Source organism: Cuculus canorus, chromosome 11, assembly GCF_017976375.1.
Source record: "Cuculus canorus isolate bCucCan1 chromosome 11, bCucCan1.pri, whole genome shotgun sequence".
NCBI lineage: Eukaryota > Metazoa > Chordata > Aves > Cuculiformes > Cuculidae > Cuculus > Cuculus canorus.
In genome coordinates, this window is record NC_071411.1 from 12,011,738 (window position 1) to 12,030,591 (window position 18,854).

General features: G+C 39.5%; 1 protein-coding gene across 6 annotated transcripts in view; it reads right to left on the reverse strand.

Moving 5' to 3' along the window:
• Positions 1–18,854, reverse strand: part of LOC104063581 (contactin-4) — a 334,408-nt gene that overhangs the window by 60,247 nt on the left and 255,307 nt on the right. For all 6 annotated transcript variants that reach the window (XM_054076800.1, XM_054076804.1, XM_054076799.1 and 3 more), the window contains 5 exons: positions 18,265–18,367; positions 17,487–17,671; positions 8,054–8,190; positions 6,373–6,502; positions 1,959–2,109 (listed from right to left, as the gene is read on the reverse strand). In XM_054076800.1, the coding sequence (XP_053932775.1) occupies positions 1,959–2,109; positions 6,373–6,502; positions 8,054–8,190; positions 17,487–17,671; positions 18,265–18,367 (706 nt within the window). The remainder of the gene's footprint in view (positions 1–1,958; positions 2,110–6,372; positions 6,503–8,053; positions 8,191–17,486; positions 17,672–18,264; positions 18,368–18,854) is intronic.

The following is an 18,854-nucleotide window of genomic DNA, read 5'->3' on the forward strand; positions in this document are numbered from 1 at the left end:
GATATATGCTATCTAGCAAGTTCTTACGACCACACCTGCCTCTTGCTTATATGCCTTAGGAGAAGGTAGGTCAGGAAAAACTGTACTGTAAGGTTACTATCTATCTATAAGTAGTACACTGCTTACATAGATGTGCACACCCTTCAAGAGTGCTCTGGTGTGGACTCCCTCATGTCTACCATAGTGTGACTTCAGGTCACAGCATTTCACTGAGGGAAAATAATAGTGCCTCCTTTTCTTAGTTGCCTGTTTTCACAAAGCTTTGAAGAAACCTGCTCTTTTTGAGGTGTATCTCTTGTTCTCTTAACCTAGGTGGAAACCAGCCAAAACATCTACAACCAGTTCAAATAACCAGTTCAAAAGTCATCTGGAAGTAAACATACAGGCAACTTGAGCTACCACCTAGCCTTATGCTACCAGTGCATGAGCCATGTTACCCTGGGAAATCAGGATCCAGGGGTTCCATACTGTATTACAGCACCCAACTTCTAGGTAGGTTTGCAGATGACGTAGGGCTAAAAAAACCCAAAAAAAACAAAAAAAAAAACACACCCCTTTTTTTTTTGTCAGCATTGCACAGCAAAACAGTGATCAAGCAAAAAACACAGTCGCTCTCCTTTCTTTCTTTCCTAAGCCCTCGCTCAAATAAACTAATGCTTCCTTCTCTCATGCCTAAATTAAAATAAGGAGAAGGAACTGTGGCATGCTTAGGAGAACACCGTCAGAGGAGACAGCACATTGCAGCTACAGGCTGTGCCAGTGAGGATGGGGAGATGGATGCAAGCTCATGGGGCTGACTTTCCAAAGCTTCCAGTATTTAATATTTCCCACCCTTCGCACAATCTTCATGAGAAGAATAAGTTATTTCAGTTTTAAAAATCAGTATGCTTTGATCTATATTAACTTTGACCTTGCACAGCTTTGTACCTTGGCTGCTCGTGGAAGCTCTGTGTAATTGATCACCCAACCCTTTTTATCCCAGGAGGTGAAGTCAAGTGATCCATATACAATAGCTTTGTAAAGAAAAGGTAACAGCAGCTAAATAAATCAGAGATAAGTTGTTCATTATTTTATTCATCTGACTCTATTAAATGAACTGCAGGTTTTTACATATTCATATACATCACCATAGTATATATATCAACATTACATGCAGGCAGGTTGGATAGAGCAAGACTAGACTTTGCAAGGTAAAAGAATAAACAGCTCTAACAGGTTTAAGCTTTTTAAAAATAACATTTTTCCTATAATTTCTGGCCTTTTGACCTTAGCTAATAGGACAGGATTCTTCTCATCAATCCAAGGGTCACATTTTGGAGGATTATCAAGGACAGACAGTATTCTGGGTCCTATTCCCACATGCTACTCAAGTGAGACAAGTAACAAAAGCACACTTCTACACAGTCAATAACAAATCACTGCAAACCCGTGTGTATGGATGTAAAAAGTAGGCTTCTACTTCCTAGTAATGCTTCCTAGTAATTCCTTTTGAATTAAAAATAAAAAAAGAAAGAGAAGAAAATGACTTGGCCAGTCTGAAAAAACTGTCTCCAAGTCAGGCGTTAGGACTGCCACATCAATTACTGACCTCAAATAATTCCTGTTTGTGGGACATTGAGTAATGTACCAGAGCAGTGTAATTTGCAGCACAGGGTTTTATCTTCTGGGAATTTAAAAACAATGGCTACGTAGAGCAATGCAGAGGCAAAATATTTGCCTTTTAGAATGTATCTTTATCAGCTTCTTGGCAGGGATGCTTTAATAGTACACAGAGACCAGGATGAACACAATGGGAATAGAAATCTCACCCCCAGCTCCTTGAGACTGAACACTAGCTGTTTTCACATTTATTTGCAAATCAATTTCGGGAAGCTATTAATGACAAATTTAGCTTTCACTGCTGAAAGCCCCTGGGTTGGAGCAAGCTAATGAAAGAAATGGTTACTTTAAGACATTACCTCTCATTTTCTCTTAGGATGTCTTTTCCTTTCTTCCAAGAATAAGTAGGTCTGGGGGAAGCTTTCGGCTTGCACTCAATGATTACCTCACCACCCACTTTCACAAGAGTTAACTTTTTCAAGAGTGTTTTGGAAAAGTCTGGACTGACGGCTGAAAGAAAAACAAAATAAAAAGAGATCAGAATTCCATCAGCCACAGCATCAGGCTCTTTTGAACATTACAATAATTCAGTGCTGCTTCTCACCTGTAATTCCTAAATGATCTGACTTTAGGAATCACATGCACGTACGGATGGGTCAAACAGATACCTAAATGTTTCAGCTCTTTGGTTGTTTAGAAATGCATGTTCAGCTACCAAATTCAGAAACCAATAACTCCATCAGGCAGCAGAAACCTGGTGTTAAACACATCTTATTTGGGGCAGCACCCCTAAGAACTATGCATGAACTAGACAATGTAGTTCCTTTTTTCTTTCATAACAGGGCGATTATGATTTTGTTAAACAAAATCTGCTGCTATGCGCAGAGCAACTGCATATGGGAGAATTGTCACAAACACAGAATTCATATAATTAATCAGAAAAGTTAATATTTCCATAGAAGTTGACACTTACGTGTAATATTTACAATTGTTACATAAACAGCGTCTTTTATTTTAAACTATAGAAGCGGGAGACCTTGACATGGCCAGGTCCTGAAGTAAGTAAAACAAAGTGAGAGTTAAATAGGCACCAGGTACTCTCAAATCATCTTTCTTGGTTCCTCTAGGGCACACTCTTCCGTTTCATGAAAAAGTCAGGAAGTCATCGAAGAAAACACCAAATCCCTGCAAACAGTCTGTAGCCTGGCTTTAAAGCATGCCTGTGAGGGAGGAGATGGTTTGGGTCCTGATTCCTGCCTCAAAGGATTTTTAATGATTTGGACCTACTGATAGGCAAAGCTTGGAGATGGCTGCCTCCAGACTGACTCTTGGTAATGAACTCCCCCCCCCAAAGGCAACCAGAAGGTTTTACTTTTATCAAGTGGGAGAGTTAATTTTTTCCATATAGAAAGCTCAAAGCAAATAGGTAATGCAGCTTAAGTGTTTCACGAACAACTCTTGCCCTGCTTACTGCATCTTTGCTGACAGTAGCTTGCTTTCTGACAGATCAGTGGCACCAAGCTATGCCCAGTCCCCTCTAATTCTCTCCATCCCCTTTGCCAGCTGAGCGCCTGCCCCCTGTGCCTCCTGCACCACCCCTGCATCCCTTGAGCCTGCAGCATTTTCCTCAACTTACTTTTTTGCTGTATCCTGAGAGGTGAGAATTTAGATCACTGTGCATTGAATCTGCTTGATGTTCCATAAAATAATCTAAAGCTCACTTGAAGCAGCAGGGAGACAAAAGCTGCCACGTGATACAGAAAGCAAATTCTCAGGGCATCTCGTCTGTCTCAATTCTTTTGGATATCATTCCTGCCGCAAAAGAGCTGAATAAAACATAACCCTACAGTGATAATGAGATGGGCTTTATGATCGAATAGATCTCGTCTTCCACTTCCATGAATCAGAGTTTATTAATCTCTGCGCTTGTCTTTTCTTCTATGTCAGACAACAGCTGACTTCATTTTAGCATAGAGGAAAACATATACGTTAATAAAGACTACGAAAGAGTCATTTGGAAACCAACATGGGATATGCAAAACTTCTCAAAATTAAAAGCTCTTAGCGAGGATGTCTTCCCACCAAGGTGCCCAGAACTAGATGGATTATTATTTACACCATATTATCATAATTAATGTATTATCACTTCTGGAATAATTTCTCAGATTGTCCAAAATTTATGAGGAAAATATTCCTTTTCTTTCCATCTCTGTAATAAACAGTTTAGACTGCTTTTTTTTTGCAAGTCATTTGCTGTTTCCTTTTTGGTCTTGTATGAGGTGGAGGAATTGCATGATATGAGTTTTATTCTGCAATGGCTGATGAATAAAGTAATTATTGGGGGATTGAAACTCCTGAAACTTGGGAGTAGGAGGAAAACCTACTGCGATTCTTACACAGGGCATTTGGACTCAGATGCAGACTGAATCATCTGTAAGAAAAAACATCACTAGGAATCACAACAGATTCGTTCAGGTTGTGATAAATTGTGAAAGAGCTCTCCTACTACTCTGTGGATTTTGAGAAACAAGTCAATTAGCTGAAAATAAAGAGCTTCTGATGTGAAGACAGAAAAAGGTCAGTTCTGCAGCTGCGCAGTTATATGGCTGAGACTGGGAATCAAAATGTTCTGACCTGAAATTTAGAAACTCTGGACCTAGTTTTCAGCACTACCGCAGCTTACCTTGGCCACCACAGGGGTAACACATTTAATGCCTTCACACCTTGTTTGTAAAAGGAGGATTTTAGTTACCTTTTTTCACCCTAGGCCCAACCTTCCCCCTCTTTTTTTTTTTTTTTTTTTTTTACTTTTTTTTCAAAAAAAAACCAAAAACCAAAAAACAAATCTAAAAAATTTAGCCTGAAAACTCTTCAAGGCAACAAATGCACCTTACTATACGCTTTCACAATGCCCAGCACAACAGGATCCTGATTTTAGCCAGACTCCAGGCAATATAATTGGCAACAATAACAGAGAAGAATCACTCTGAGAAAAGCTCTGTCTGTAATTTTCCATTTCTCTTTTTCACTTACTTTTGCTGTAAGTCTCACTTGCTACTCATGGTGTTTAATCATTTCAAGTGATTAACTTCAAGACCTTTTAAAATAACCATTGCTATACTCAAGAAGTTCTGTTTAAAAGCTAGCCTTTCTCAGTGAGAGCTCAGAATATTTACTTCCATTGAAAACTCAAGGGAAAAGGAAAACATTCTCATTTTCTTTAAAAATACGGCAAATTAAATCACAGATCCATAGAAATTAATTTGCAGCACACCATTCTTGTACCTTTCCTGTGACATACAGAAGCAAGATTGCAAAACAAAAATAAGAAGCGAGTTAAATACAAGTTATCTAGCAGGTTCTTAAAAGCAGGCTTTCCAGGGCCTTTGTGTTTTGTGCAGACACAAGGTTGGCTCCCCCGGTGCTGTGGGGCTACCAGGCACAGGGAGGCACTGGAGGTACCAACCAACAAGGGCTGAGCCTCTGTTTTCTGAGAAGATCTGCCTTCCTCCCAAAGGCTCATTTTTACCAGGGTTTTGAATAGACAGTAAAAGCATCAGTGGGTTTACTTCTATTTCTTTCGTGCAGTAACATGTCCAATAAATCTTAGCACTGTGAGGTCTAATTTATTGAGCATTATTGTACTTTTCTTAAATGGTGACAATGACAATCTTTCAAATGAATTTTTTACTGTGCAGGCATCTAATATCGCTGATAAAAAATGACCAATATTGAAAATACCATAATCAGAAAGGGCTTCATGCTTTATTCTTCAGGATAAAGCGGGGGAATGATGCTATTGAACACTCACTTTGAAAACCACTAAACCATTATTTTCCAATCATAAATTCTATTTAACCCTTTGAAACTACGTATCTATGCTGACATATCAGTTCCCAGGCCTGCCACTTTTGCAAGAGCATTTGTGAATGAAGTACAGACCCTGGGGCAGCTGAGGCTGCCATGGATCTGTGGAGATGGTCCTGTCCCACCCCTGCTCAAGCAGGAGCAGCTATACCAGGTTTCCTGGGGGCATGTCCAGTTGGGTGTTGAGTATCTCCAAGGATGGAGATGACACAATCTCCCTAGGAAACCAGTTCTAACTTTTATCTCATTGTAAAAATATGTTTAAATGGCATTTCCTGTGTTTCAGTTTATGCTCATTGCCTTGTCCTGTCATTGGGCACCATTAGCCTGGTCTGTAATCTCTACCCCCTCCCCTCAGATATTTAACCACCTAGATTCACAGGAGCTTCTCCTTACGTTAAATAGGACAAATAGAGTAGATGTACAGAAAAGAGGTGGAGCGGAATTTATTTTCTTTGTGAGGATTTGGGACAAGAGTGTTACTGTTGCCATTTGAATGGTGCAAGGTCTACTCATACAAGTGATTTTTCAAGATATCTTCAAGACAGCCAGCCTCTGCAGCCCATGAGCAGGCAGTTAATGTCCAGTATGCTCTGGACTGGGGCAACATTTGGGCTTCTCCATAACGCATTTCTAACCAACAAGAGGTGAGCTCGCTGGCCAGCTGCCAGCTCTCCAAGCTCAGTCATCTGGATGAATACAAGAAGATGAGATGATGCAAATTAAAGCTATTCTCTGTCTACCCACCTTCTCAAGTCTCCCTTTCATGTCTCACTTAAAAACAACAACTTGTCAAAGATCCTCAGCAGCACTTCTGCTTCAGATGCTGAAACTTGGCAAAACCAGTTTGGGTGAAGGCTTTCGCTGGTTTTGGAAGGCTTGCAGCGTTCAGCAAAATACACTTACCTATGACCCTCAGTTCTGCACTGGCGAAAATGATGCCGTGTCTATTTTCTGCTACACACTGATACATGCCAGCGTCTGACAGGCTGATGTTCGTTATCGTAAGTGAGCCCTGCTCTAGCTGAACTCTGCCCTGTAGGAAATAGTAAAAAACCAAAAAAAAATTACAAAGTAAATAAGGAGATACCTTCTTGGAACATAAAACCAGCAGTTGTTGTGCGATATTATACCGAAATGGACAAAAAAAAGTATCAGTAATGGGAAGAATTTGCATACTCCAATCTATTTGTCTGTCAGCTAAATTTATATTGGGTTAGATACTAAATGGTAAAAACAATAAGGTAGTTCATAAGTGCAATTTAAATTGAAGGACCTTTCCTTGACTTCTCATTGATTTAATACCGAAACCATTTAGATTAATATCCCTTTCAAGCGGGTAAACTTGAATTAAAAAATGCACTTTTGTTCCATGGTGGCATATCACAGCCACCTTTATTCTTTAAAACTATGGCAGCATGAGTATATATGGCATTGAAGGTGAGTAAGATGGGTTACCATCTTAGCTAGCACAGAGATAAATACTTAAAATCCTTTGCAGTTTATTGAAAACAATATAGATGTTAATAATTTAATGATCCTTTACTTCATATCAGCCACTAACATGATTTACGTACAAGACCATCTGTTAGTGACCAGCATGAAGCAAGTAAAATTAGCGTGTGGAACAAAAGGCCCGAGTATCATTTGTCAGCCTAAGGATATGAAGCTCGTGTTATCAATTTTAATAAGTACAGTAAAGTGTTCCCTCCCTCCCCAGGAGTTTCACTATTTTAAAAAAATAGTAATATAAACAGCTATTGGCTTTCCACTTGGCCGTAGGGAGAAAATTTAATGTTTGTGCAATCTTTACCAGAGCTGCCATGTTCTTTTACAATAAGCAAAGGGAAAAAAATGCTGGCTACTTCGAAACCAATGTGTTGGTGACTTGTTTTAATTTGTGGTTACACCAAAGCGGGGGCAAGGGACTGAATGATGCCTCCTCAGCAAGAAGCCGGACAGGCAGAGCAGTGGGAGGGGATGCATTTTCCCAGCTCCTGTGCATCACTCATGGTTAGGTAGCTCTTTGTGTCCCCAGCAGTGGCAGCCCATAATTCTGGTTACCCGCGCAGGGACAAAGCTTGGCAGGAGGAATAGGAACGCTGTTAGAAACCAGCAGAAACACTCAGGTTTCATTATCAGTTGAAGTTCACCTGGATATTATAAACTAAAAAAATTAATCCAAGCAATCATTTTCTGGCTGTAGGCTCCAAACTCCTACTTGGCCATCCCCTCTTTTTCATGAGGGTCTCTGCACCCTTAGATTTGTATCATAGATTCTTCATTTCAGGTAGGAACTCTGAACACAGAGCTGTCGTGTGCCCTACGTATCGTTAGCAGCAGCTCTCCTGCAGCCAGGAAGGGTTATTTCTCTTTTCCCTGCCAGGAGCTCCACGTCATACAAAGATGTCACCCAAGCACAGCAAGGAACTGCCTGCAGAGCAAGTGGATTTCAGAGCACAACTATCCTTTCTATGTCCATTTCAAAAATAAGAAAGCATGCAGAAATGAGAAAGCTGGCAGAGGACGAAAGCACTGGCAGAGCCTGTGGCCCTTCTACCAGGTGAAGGGCTCCAGTGGTGCCTACCTGGGGCAGCAGCGGTTCCCCATCCTTCAGCCAGCGGTACGAGGGCTTTGGTCTGCCACTCGCTCGGCATTCCCAGATGACGTTCTCCTCTATGGCTGCGTGTACATCGCTGATTTTCTGAATCCAGTTGGGTTGAGCTGCAATGTAGAAATAAAAAGTATCTGTAACCAACAGCATGTTCTTTAGGTGCAAGCAAATGGCCATTTCTTCCTTTAATAGCATAGTTAAGAGTTGGACTCAACAGCATCCTTAATAACACTAGAGATTTTTTTTTCACTGAGTCCAGTTCTGCTTTCTGAAGGTGGCATGTGTAAGATCAGAACCCGTTTTTATTTTTTTTGCTTAAAACATTTAATGAGAAAGAGCACCTTCAGAAATCCTGATGACCATAATCACTACAAAACAAAAGCAACAGATCATGCGGAATAAATGGCACTGTTAGATCCCCGGTCCTACAAATATAAACATTTTCTTCTTCAGGATCTAAATGAGCTCAACCTCAAAGCTCTTAAAATCTAGCATTCAACTTCAAGAACTGTAGAGACACCTCTGCACTAAAATTAAGGTTATTCCAGTAGCTTGGGCCTGCACGGTTATAGGCACTACTTCAGGTCCAAATTCTCATTTTTTTTCTTAGATTAGAGCCTTATCTACAAGTACTGCCATAGGAAAATATTCCATATGTATGAAAAATCTTTGGATTTAATAACTGTATTAATGACAATGAATCTGGAAAGACCAAAAGCAGATATCAGAATACATTTTGTCAGACTTTGGTGAAAACTGGCACTCAGATACTTATGAGATTTTTAGGTTTTTTTTTTTTTCACATATTTTTAACAGAGTCTGTGGTTGCTGGCTTTTTATTTAAAAGCTTAAGTTTAGCCACACTCCCCATGCAAATCATATTTTGCTGAAATCGTCATGTTTCTGGAGACCATAAAAAACCTCCGACTTTTGTATGTTACCTTCACAAACTTCATAGGGCTAGATAATATCTATGATATTTTCCAGTAAGTCCCATTAAAAGAGAGAATGACTTTAGGTTTTGAATGGTCATTTGCCCTATTTTGACATAAGAAAATCTGAGAGACTTAGTAGGAAGATATTACCAGCAGAGGTCTCCAAGAACCTGGTTAATACTTTTCCGCATGTAATGAGGTAAAAAAAAAAAATTAAGATTACTCAAGGATAGGTAAAAACCTTATATATATATCTCTCTTTCAGACAGGGGCAGAGGCCAAAAAAAGATCTGCAAGGATAAATTACGAAATAGCTTATCAAAATGGTAAGTTAAACACACAGTTGGTATGGTTATACCTAAAATATTGGTAAGTCTACCATAATGCGATGCTGGATATACACTGAGAGAGGTCGGTGCCATTTAAAACGGTCCCGGCTGTGTCAGATGTGTGTTTAATCCCATACCTACCACACTGCACACTTCCCTTCTCACAGTGTCTACAAACAACAAAGCACAGAAGAAAGCTGAAGAATTTTCCACAGTATCTTAACTCTAAAGGAACTTATGAAAAAGCGGAAAGGCAAACTGAACATAAATGATAAAGCAGAAGCGAAAGAAGTAGTTGAAAAGGAGAGACAAGCAGTGTTTATGTCTCTGACTGCCATTCCTGCCCCTGTAACATTTTAAGCTTGTTTATTATCTGTATCTAAACAGATATGAAAGGGAAAGTGCTTAAACGTAGCAGGATGAAAGTCAATTCTGTCATATGGAGTAAGAACTTTAACAATTCTTTGGAACTGAGTCTTATGATACTGTAAAAGGAACTCTATAAAACCACACAGATCCATTTGCCTTTTTTGCAGTACCGAGTGTTTTATTGATTTCCCACACAAAACCAAAAAAAAATCAGACAATAACTGAAAGCAACCTGTAAAACAAGAAAACTCATGAGAGGCAAGATGGCTTTAGAACATATAAGTGTAAGGTATGTAAAAAGGAAGAAAAGTCCCATGTAAGGAGAAAGAAAATTCAGTATTTATCCCTATTTCAGGCAGATAAGGAAAACTCTCAACAAATGTGACAAAAAGACTTTCCCCATCCAATCTTTCTCTTATACTTTGCAGGTTATCTATCTGAACTCCTGCCCTGAGTAATGCTGCTGAGATTTAAATGTGTGGTACTGGAAGTGCTGGGAGCTGCCACTGCTGCTATTCATTTCACTCTTCTGCAGCACTCAGGAGCCACAGGCTTGCACCATGTTTCACTCTTTGCCCCCTACAGTTATTCTATCCAGTTCAGTTTACTATCTTAAAGTCATTTGTGATGCACACAACTACAGAACAAGCATAGTAGATCAAAAAAACCACAAAACAACAGAACCTCAGTAAAGTCTGGAGAAGTGCTTTGTTTCACAGGAGCGTGATTCTCTGCTCTTTGGGAGACTTTTCTAATTAGGTTAACCTCTCCTTTGAACAGTTCATTTCAGAGAATAACAGGCACACTCTTGACTTAATCTTGAGCAATACACAAGGGTTGGTTCATCCAGCAAATATGTTTGAGCCACCAAATGAGAGTTGCCGTAATACAATGAAATTTGACAGTGTCCCATTGGGGATCATGTCAAGATATGGTAACGTGACATAAGATTTCAAGCACAGTAACTAAAATAATTCAAATAAGGATATGAAATCAGCTCCATGCTGCAATATTATTTGAGACAATGACAGGGTTTAATTTGTGACTGGTCTTAGTGTTCTAGAAAAAGTCCTTCAGATCATTTCAGCGGTGCTAGCCAAAGAGGAATTCTTTCATATGATGGGTTTGTAAATATTTCGGCTCTCTTAGGAGTATTTAGATGTTACTAGCCTTGGAAACATCTCAGAGGAAAAATATAGTATTGCAGAAAAAAAGTACATGGAAGATGATTAAGAATTCATCTGAAAAGAATTCATATGCTACATCCATAAAGTGGAAAAAAAGTAGAACTATAAACATGACTTGTATAAGGACAGTTTTAAAGAAAAAAAAACCCTCCTCTGTGATGAGAGCGGTCTGGAACTTGTACTTAGGTGGACAGGAGAAAAATGATGGTACCAGTTAAAAAAAAAAACCTGTTTACCTTTGATCACCTTCCAGTCTTCACCAATGCAAAGCAGAGAATTTTAAATGAGGTGATTAGGAAAGTATGCCCAAATGTACTCCTACTTCTCCAAGACCCCAAAAATCCAGAATGAGCCTGTCCTTCTTTGCAGCAAACTGAAAGGCAGAAGTAGGCACTGGAAATCTGGACCAGAAATCATGTCCTAAAAGGCATTTGAAAATAAAATGACACAGCCGGTGATGAAATATGGCACCAGAAATGCAAAATAAACCCAAAGAACTATGGGAGCAATGTGAGAAATAAACCAGAAGTAAAGCTGTAGGTCTTTGCAATCGCCTGTGAGTTCAAAACAACCAAAAAGACTAAAGCAAATGAGGTACTAATACATATACAGAATCCAATTCTCAGTCGGTGTATATTGATTTCAGTGTTCCTAAGCCAATTTATAGCAGCTGATGACCTAGTGCAGGCTGTGTAATTCATCATTAATGGCAGATGAAAGGCTGAATGACTTGTTCATTACTATATCTGTTCTAAGGAGATTGAGACTGAGCCCAGGATCAGAAAAGTCTGAAGACCAGAAAGCTAAGCACAAGTAAGAAAAACAGATGGGAAAAACACATGAGTAATTAAAAACAAAGAATGTAGCCAGTGTATAAGGTTTGTGCAGACAAGTGTACGCGTCATCCTGGTTCAAATGGGGATATAGCTTCTGTAAACAAATCCCATATGTCCCTAATTTGTTATCTTTCTCAATGATCACGGGAATGTGAAACCAGACTTTAAGTTATTGCTTTCCCACTTCTCTTCCTTTCCTCCTCTTAAACCTTTCCTCTTGACCTCTACTGCCATTTAAGGACTATTTGAAATCTATACAATTTCAAAGGTGTGCAAGCTCTCCACCAAAGTAATTTGCTTGAATGTTGCACCTAAATGACCTCCATTTGTCTGCATCTTCGGAAAGTTTGCCAGATACTGCCATTCGAGCAGGGTATCTCCTTGCCTGCCTCTCTAGAAGACTGACCACAATGAACCAGAGCCTTGGAGTTCTCCTGGGAAGAAAATATTAAATATCAGAGGCAAATAAACAGAAGAAAACTTGAAGGAGTTAACCTAGCTGATAATAACTACTTAAATATTCCCGTTACATGACTTTCTTCTCAGTTAGGCCAGGCACCACAGGACTGTAGTAGGTACTGCAGGCACATTGATAAAGACTGTTCCTCAGGGATTTAGTTATTTTTCACCCCTGATGCTCTAGACTGCAGCTACCCAGGGGAGTAAGGGAGGTGTGGGGTGCTCTCTAAGTCGCCTTCACACTTCATTTCTCATACGTATTTCTATTTTTGCTTCCTCTGCTGGGGAACTATTTTTCCAAGACAAAATGATAATAATTTGAGCATTTTTTCCGAATCTTCTAAAAATGGATTTTCCTATAAGCAGGTTTCCATGAACCTTTTAGAAAACTAAAAGTGGAGGAGAAACACAATTATTCTCTGTGCAGAATGAGTTAAATTTTCACAATATTCTGAAACAACACAAGATTTGAGAACTTTAAATAAAATGAACATGGAGACACTTGGAAGTGAGAAATCAATAGGTAATTTATTGCACAACAGGTAGCAAGTTACATTCTATAGTGAGTCATGTAAATGCTAATTAATAATAAAACAAATTTATCCTATTTTTGTGAATTTTCTTGTATTTTTATCAGTCCAAAACCACATTTTATTTCACGTACCTTTGAATTTTTAACAAATTATTTGTCATCTGGGGCCTAAATGAAGTAGAGACACGCAACTCACCGATTCTTACTTATGCAAATTTCCTTTTTAGACCTCAAACCATAATGAAGAACATAATGTGATTTACATTTGAGGTTGTTTTATAGAGTGGCATAAAGTAGCTTTCACACAAAAAAACCCATAGGCCCACTGATGAAAGGGGGACTCTTTTCACTGCAAAATTAAGGAGCTGCATAAATTCCGGGTCGGACTTTGATTTGAGCAGTATTTAATCTGAAAAGCGGTCCAGTCAATTAAATGGCTTCTGATGAATATCTTACAAAATGCAGCAAAGAACTGTAATTAGTTACAAATAAGTCTGTCTTTCTGCTAATGCGGATGCTGCTGTGCTGATGCTTATAGAAACCATTTTAACCTCAATTCTTTCCTCCTTGCCTTGGCTTGCCAGAAAGGTGTTGGGCTGGGAGCGTATGAGCTCGCGTGAGAGATGCTGGAAGACCTTGGAGCAACACATGCGATGCAGAGTCAGCACTCACATCCATGCCGACCAAAACAAAACCATTTCAGTACTTGGATATTTTCCTCTCTCTTCCAGTCTGTGTAAGGCAGCGTTGATCAAACTGGAAAGCCCAATGTCAAATTGCATGTTTTCTGTTATAGTTCTGGCAGACAAGCATTCCTGGTGGTGGAGCAACCCCTCAGCCTCCAGAACCCCTGCCTCTACTTGGGTGCCTGTTGTCAGCCCCACAGCCCTGCCTGCGCAGCAGTGCTGCGGGAGTCTAAATGCATGCTCAAGTGATTCCCAAGGAGTAAGCGCTGGCATAATCATCTCATTTCACGCATTGCATAAAAAATATACCTATATTTAAAAAAAAATCCAGGAGACCAATATGCTCTATGGTGGTATGAGGATATTTGATGATGGTCAGTGGGGAGAACCTGGCCAAGGCATGTCAGCAAAGCTGTAGAGGGGCATAAGGCTCTTGTCTGTCATGGGAAAAGCTTTGAAAACAGGGATGAGCAGCCACAACAGTGCTTTAGGAGTCCATTGTGCATGTGCATCTGCCTGTTGCCTCTTGTCCTGTACTCAAGGCAACCTTTGAGTTGTTATCGATTGACAAACAAAGACCTGACCAAAATGGCATCTAAGCTTAACATGAATGAAAAAACATTCACAATGATAATAAATAAGCATCTCCTTGATGCTGGTTTAATGAATGAAAAGGCAATTTCTTTCAAAATTGGCTAGCTGAGGTAAGCTGTTTACTGTACTTCTGCCAAGAAAAAAAGAAAAAATGTTGGCACTGCTTTTTGTTCAGGATATAAATTTTAGCCTCACAGAACGTTATCAAATTTAAAATTTATGAGTAGCCTGATTAAAAATAGAATCAGGTCAATGGGAATGCTCTCAGAATGCTGCAGATCAAAACACACAGCTGACGGCGAGACAGACCCTTGCTGTCGAGTTCAGTGGAAGAACAGGCACTCAAAGCAGAAGTGTCAGCGCAGGCAGCATCGTGGCAGTGACGTGCTCCAGCTGTGCCAACGCTGGCTAACACTGGGGACCTCACCTCCCTCAGCTACAGGGATTTAGCTGGTACAGGGTCTGCCAGGAACAGGCTGCAAAGTCAGGAATGCAGTGCAATGTGCATTTATGGCAGCTAAATGGGGGTGGAAAAGAAGAGGTTTTGCAGTTTGATTCGCTAGTTCTCTGAAGCTAATTTGAAGTACATGCTATCTGGTTAGCAATGGCAGACAGAACAAGAGACAGAAAGGAAACGAGTGATATGTCATTCAGAGTTATAATACTGAAGAAAACACATAAGTCACTGTAATTACATTAACATTAACAAGTTTTCTATTATGTAGGTCTATCTATCAAGTAGGACATACAGCACTCAACAAATGCTTTTAGAGAGCAATAAAACACAGCCTGTTGCAGGGGCTTAAAGCACAGAAAACGGAAGAAGAGCAGATCTTGCACGTTTAATTAACCTTTCCTGCTGCAACAAGAATGTCAAACAACTTCAGTGTCACTGATATGCTAACCGAGGAAAAAATAAACATTGATACAAGAATGAAATACAGCAAAAGTCAACCTTCCTTGACAACTTCCAGGAGCACTGAAAGAAGGTGACAATGGAGGCAATGCTGGGTTATCTACAGCAAGCAGGCAAATTTGAATTTCATTTTCTTTTGCTTCTTTTTTTTTTTAATTTTATGTTATACTATGCAAAGAGGCAGATAAATGGGTTTAAAGGAGTCATGTTGTTAGAGACAGATTGCCATCTCCAGAGCACATCTTGTGAAAGAGCACGTCACTACGTATAGGTGGCACATCTGACCACCCCCGTATCACATCCTCTGGAGTGTTCCCTTCTCTGGGACTCAGCCCTGACCCACCAACAAGACACTTGAAAAGCTCTGCCAACATTACAGTTGTATTTCATTAATGACATTAAATTTCCCAGCTTTAAAAAGAAGAATGATTAAGGAAGATTGCTTTCAATTTCAACTATTTGTATAAAATGGTTACAGTAAGTTACTTCCCTCAAAATAATTTCACTGCCACGTGAAACTCCAAAGCCCAGCTTGTGGAAAACAAGTGGGTTTTTTTTTTTGAGATCTGTTTTCCATATTAAATATTTGCCAGACACAAGCTATCCTTGAAAACTGAATACTTACAAACTAGTAACTCATCATCCTCAAGACAACAAAGATGATATTTTAGTCTATTATCCCTTAAACCAGTAACTAGCAGAGGTAGCAGACAGACTAAAACTTCTCTATAAAGACCTCTGCTCACATGAAAAGTGGACATAAAGATAGTTCCCAGCACCACAGAGAGAGAGGAGGACACTCCTCTTACCCATAAAATATTGAACTTTGCTGAAATGCCATCTTGAGTGTAAAAACCAGCACAAGCTGCACAAGGGGGCAGCTTTTGTGTAGGATCTACAATCCTCCAAGAACGGCATTCAGACTGGTAAATTCATTATAGTAATGAGATTATAATTTAATATATGATACAGTGGGAGTATAGCAAAGGCTTGATTTACTGCTTTGCAAGAAAGGCAAGTTTGGCCATGGGTTGAGCAAAACTGTATAAATGATGAGTCTTTTCATTTACTGTCCACATGAGAAAAATGAGGAGAAACATGCATTGTCTGATAAACAGAAGAAGAAATCTTCAAAATCTTTTCATTAAAAAAACCCACACAGATTCTTTATTTTTTTTTTTAAAAAAAACGGATTCTTTCCTTAACAGGAACTTCTTGCTATTTCACTCCATTTAAATGTTTTATTTTTTTTCACATTTTACTCAGTTTTTAAGGAAGTGTTCATCTAAAATGGAAGCACCAAAAGTTCTGATTTAGAAATGAAACATCTTTTAGAAATATTTCAAATTTTAAAACATCCCTACATAAGCCTTTTTTTTAAAAAAAAACCCCACAACACCAACACCAACACAACAGACCATTACTCAGCAAATTCAATGAGTTTTGCCAGAAGAGTTAGCTCTCCAACTCCCTTTTCTGCAGCAAATTTACTATAAATCAAAAACATACTTCTCATCTCTAGAGTTCAACCCAATCTACCCTGCTGCCAGAAGTTGGGCCCTCAGGAGCATTTTGGGGAGAAAACACTGAATTTCTCTCCATGTGTTCGATCAAGAACGACACTCTATTACGCTCCAGAAGATGATAACAGAGCAGCAAGAAACTAAAGGTTTTTATGATGGTGGGGAAGTGTCTGCACGCCTGCGTGCAGGTTATGTAAGCTGCAGCCTTCTCCCCTCCAAAACATATCAAATAGAAATTAAGTACCAGACCAATAGCTCATTCGTTCTTCTAACCCCCCTCTCTGTGACTCTTGTTCACCTCCATGTGCATAAATCTACAATAACTCAGAAGAGGTAAAACTCTCCTCCTGCAAGCTTGCTTCATCTCCTAGAAACACTGCACTTACTTTGCAAGACAGGGCTGTTTCCACTAGAAATCTCGGGATGGGCAGACACCTGTATCAGGATTACAGGCACTAACACATCTTCTATTTAACACAGAAGGCCTATGAAGCTGATGATTTACATTTTTATTGTTCCCGGATCAATGGCCCTGCTTTTCAGTGTAAGAAGAGCAGGTGTCATTTGGTGAAAGACTCTGCCAGTTCTGCTAGGGTTAAATCTCAACTTGCCAGGCTGTGCAACCAGTGACCCCGTTTGAAAGCAGTCCTTAATTGGTTATAAGCAATTAACATTTAGTAATACAAGCTGGGGCAACAGATACATAATAAATCCCAGGGTGTAACCACTATGATGCTCCAACCCGAATACTGCTTTACTCTCACAGCCACAAGAAGACAAACAAGCGGTCTGTAAGTGTTTTCTGTATACTACCATGCCAACGTCTTTCCAGCGATGTGCTTTTGTTCCAGCTGCTCTGATTCTCAATTAATATGCACCATTGAGACAGGTTTTATTTCAAATTACAACCTTTTTGAGATGTGCAGTTTGTAAAAGAAAGTGATCTTAAAAATATCCCCCCAAATTACTTTCTCACAAAATATTTACTGCATATTGCACTTGCTACAATAAAACCCTCTGAAAGCAGGCAGTCTGCTTACCATAAAATGTCAGCTGTCCTCTTGCAACATTTTTCCCTCTCACATTTTCAGCTACACATTCATAAAGTCCAGCATCTTCTTGTTGAAAATTTGGGATTTCAAGAAGTCCGCTTGACCTGTGTCTCCTGGCTTTTCTGGGTATCTGCTTCCCATCTGCTCTCCTCCAGCTAATTGTAGGAACTGGGCTAAATAAGAAAAATAAAGCAAAGTAAGACTGGCAGAAAAACCTATGGGTCTTGTCCTGGTAAGCTGTTGTCTGATCAACTGAACACTTGAGGATGAAGACACAACCAGGCTGAAGATTCTGGCATGGGATCTGGAGCAATTTTATTATGTCTGGCTTGTATATAATATAAATACATATATACGTGGTGTAGATGCTCTTAAAAGCAGGAGACTGTATTTTACAAAAATACAGTTTGCAAAGTTAAATTTGGGTTCTGTTATGACAATACAATCATTTTCCGGCCCATCTCACATTTTATTTTATAAGTGTTGCCAGTGTTTACTCCAGATAGAGATGTATTTTAAGTGCTGCGCGGAACCTCAGAACAGGAGATGCATAAACACATCTATACAAAATAAGTTACATCTTCGCTATTCCTTGGGAATTTATATTTTTGGTGAGCAAAGCTTCTGCTCCCCAAGTCCCTTGCCTGTTATGAACTCCCTGTGAAGAAAGGGAATGATTAACAAGTCTTGCAAACTCTACAATACAACACTATAACACTATGAGAGTGAGAAGCTGAAGAAATGATAACAATGGATCAAAACTTACTTCCCCAAGGCAAAGCACTCCAGTTTCACCGTTGTTCCTTTTGCAGATGGAACCGTTTCTGGGAACTGTACTTCTATTTTCGGCTCATACTCTCCCATCACCCCTGTGAACATAAAAAAGATACTAAGGCTTGGTTGAATTTTTGCAATAAATTCACAAGTATTCCCGTGCTAGCACAGAGCAGTTCTATACATCATTACTTGCCCAATTAATCCATTCATTTTAAACATGGCTTGTTTCTAACAGCCGTGTAGTGTGGGCTCTTCTCCCATTTACCGCCAGAGGAAAATCTGAACCAGTGCTCCACGCCATCTGCCAAAGATTAAAATTTCTTCATGGCTCTGTTACTTTTTGCTTTTGAATATTCAGGAATTTTGCAGTTAACTTGTGAAATAAGGAAAGCAATAATAAGGGAGGCTCACCACCTTCTCGAAAACGAAATGCGGAACAAATAGCCATTAGAAAAAGTTTTAAAAGCACTGGAGCTAATCAAGGCTTCTATTAACTTCAAGGATTTAGATGCACAGAGATCATATACTCTTCGGGTAATTTCTTTATTTTTACTGCCCCAGTAAATCATGTATCATGGC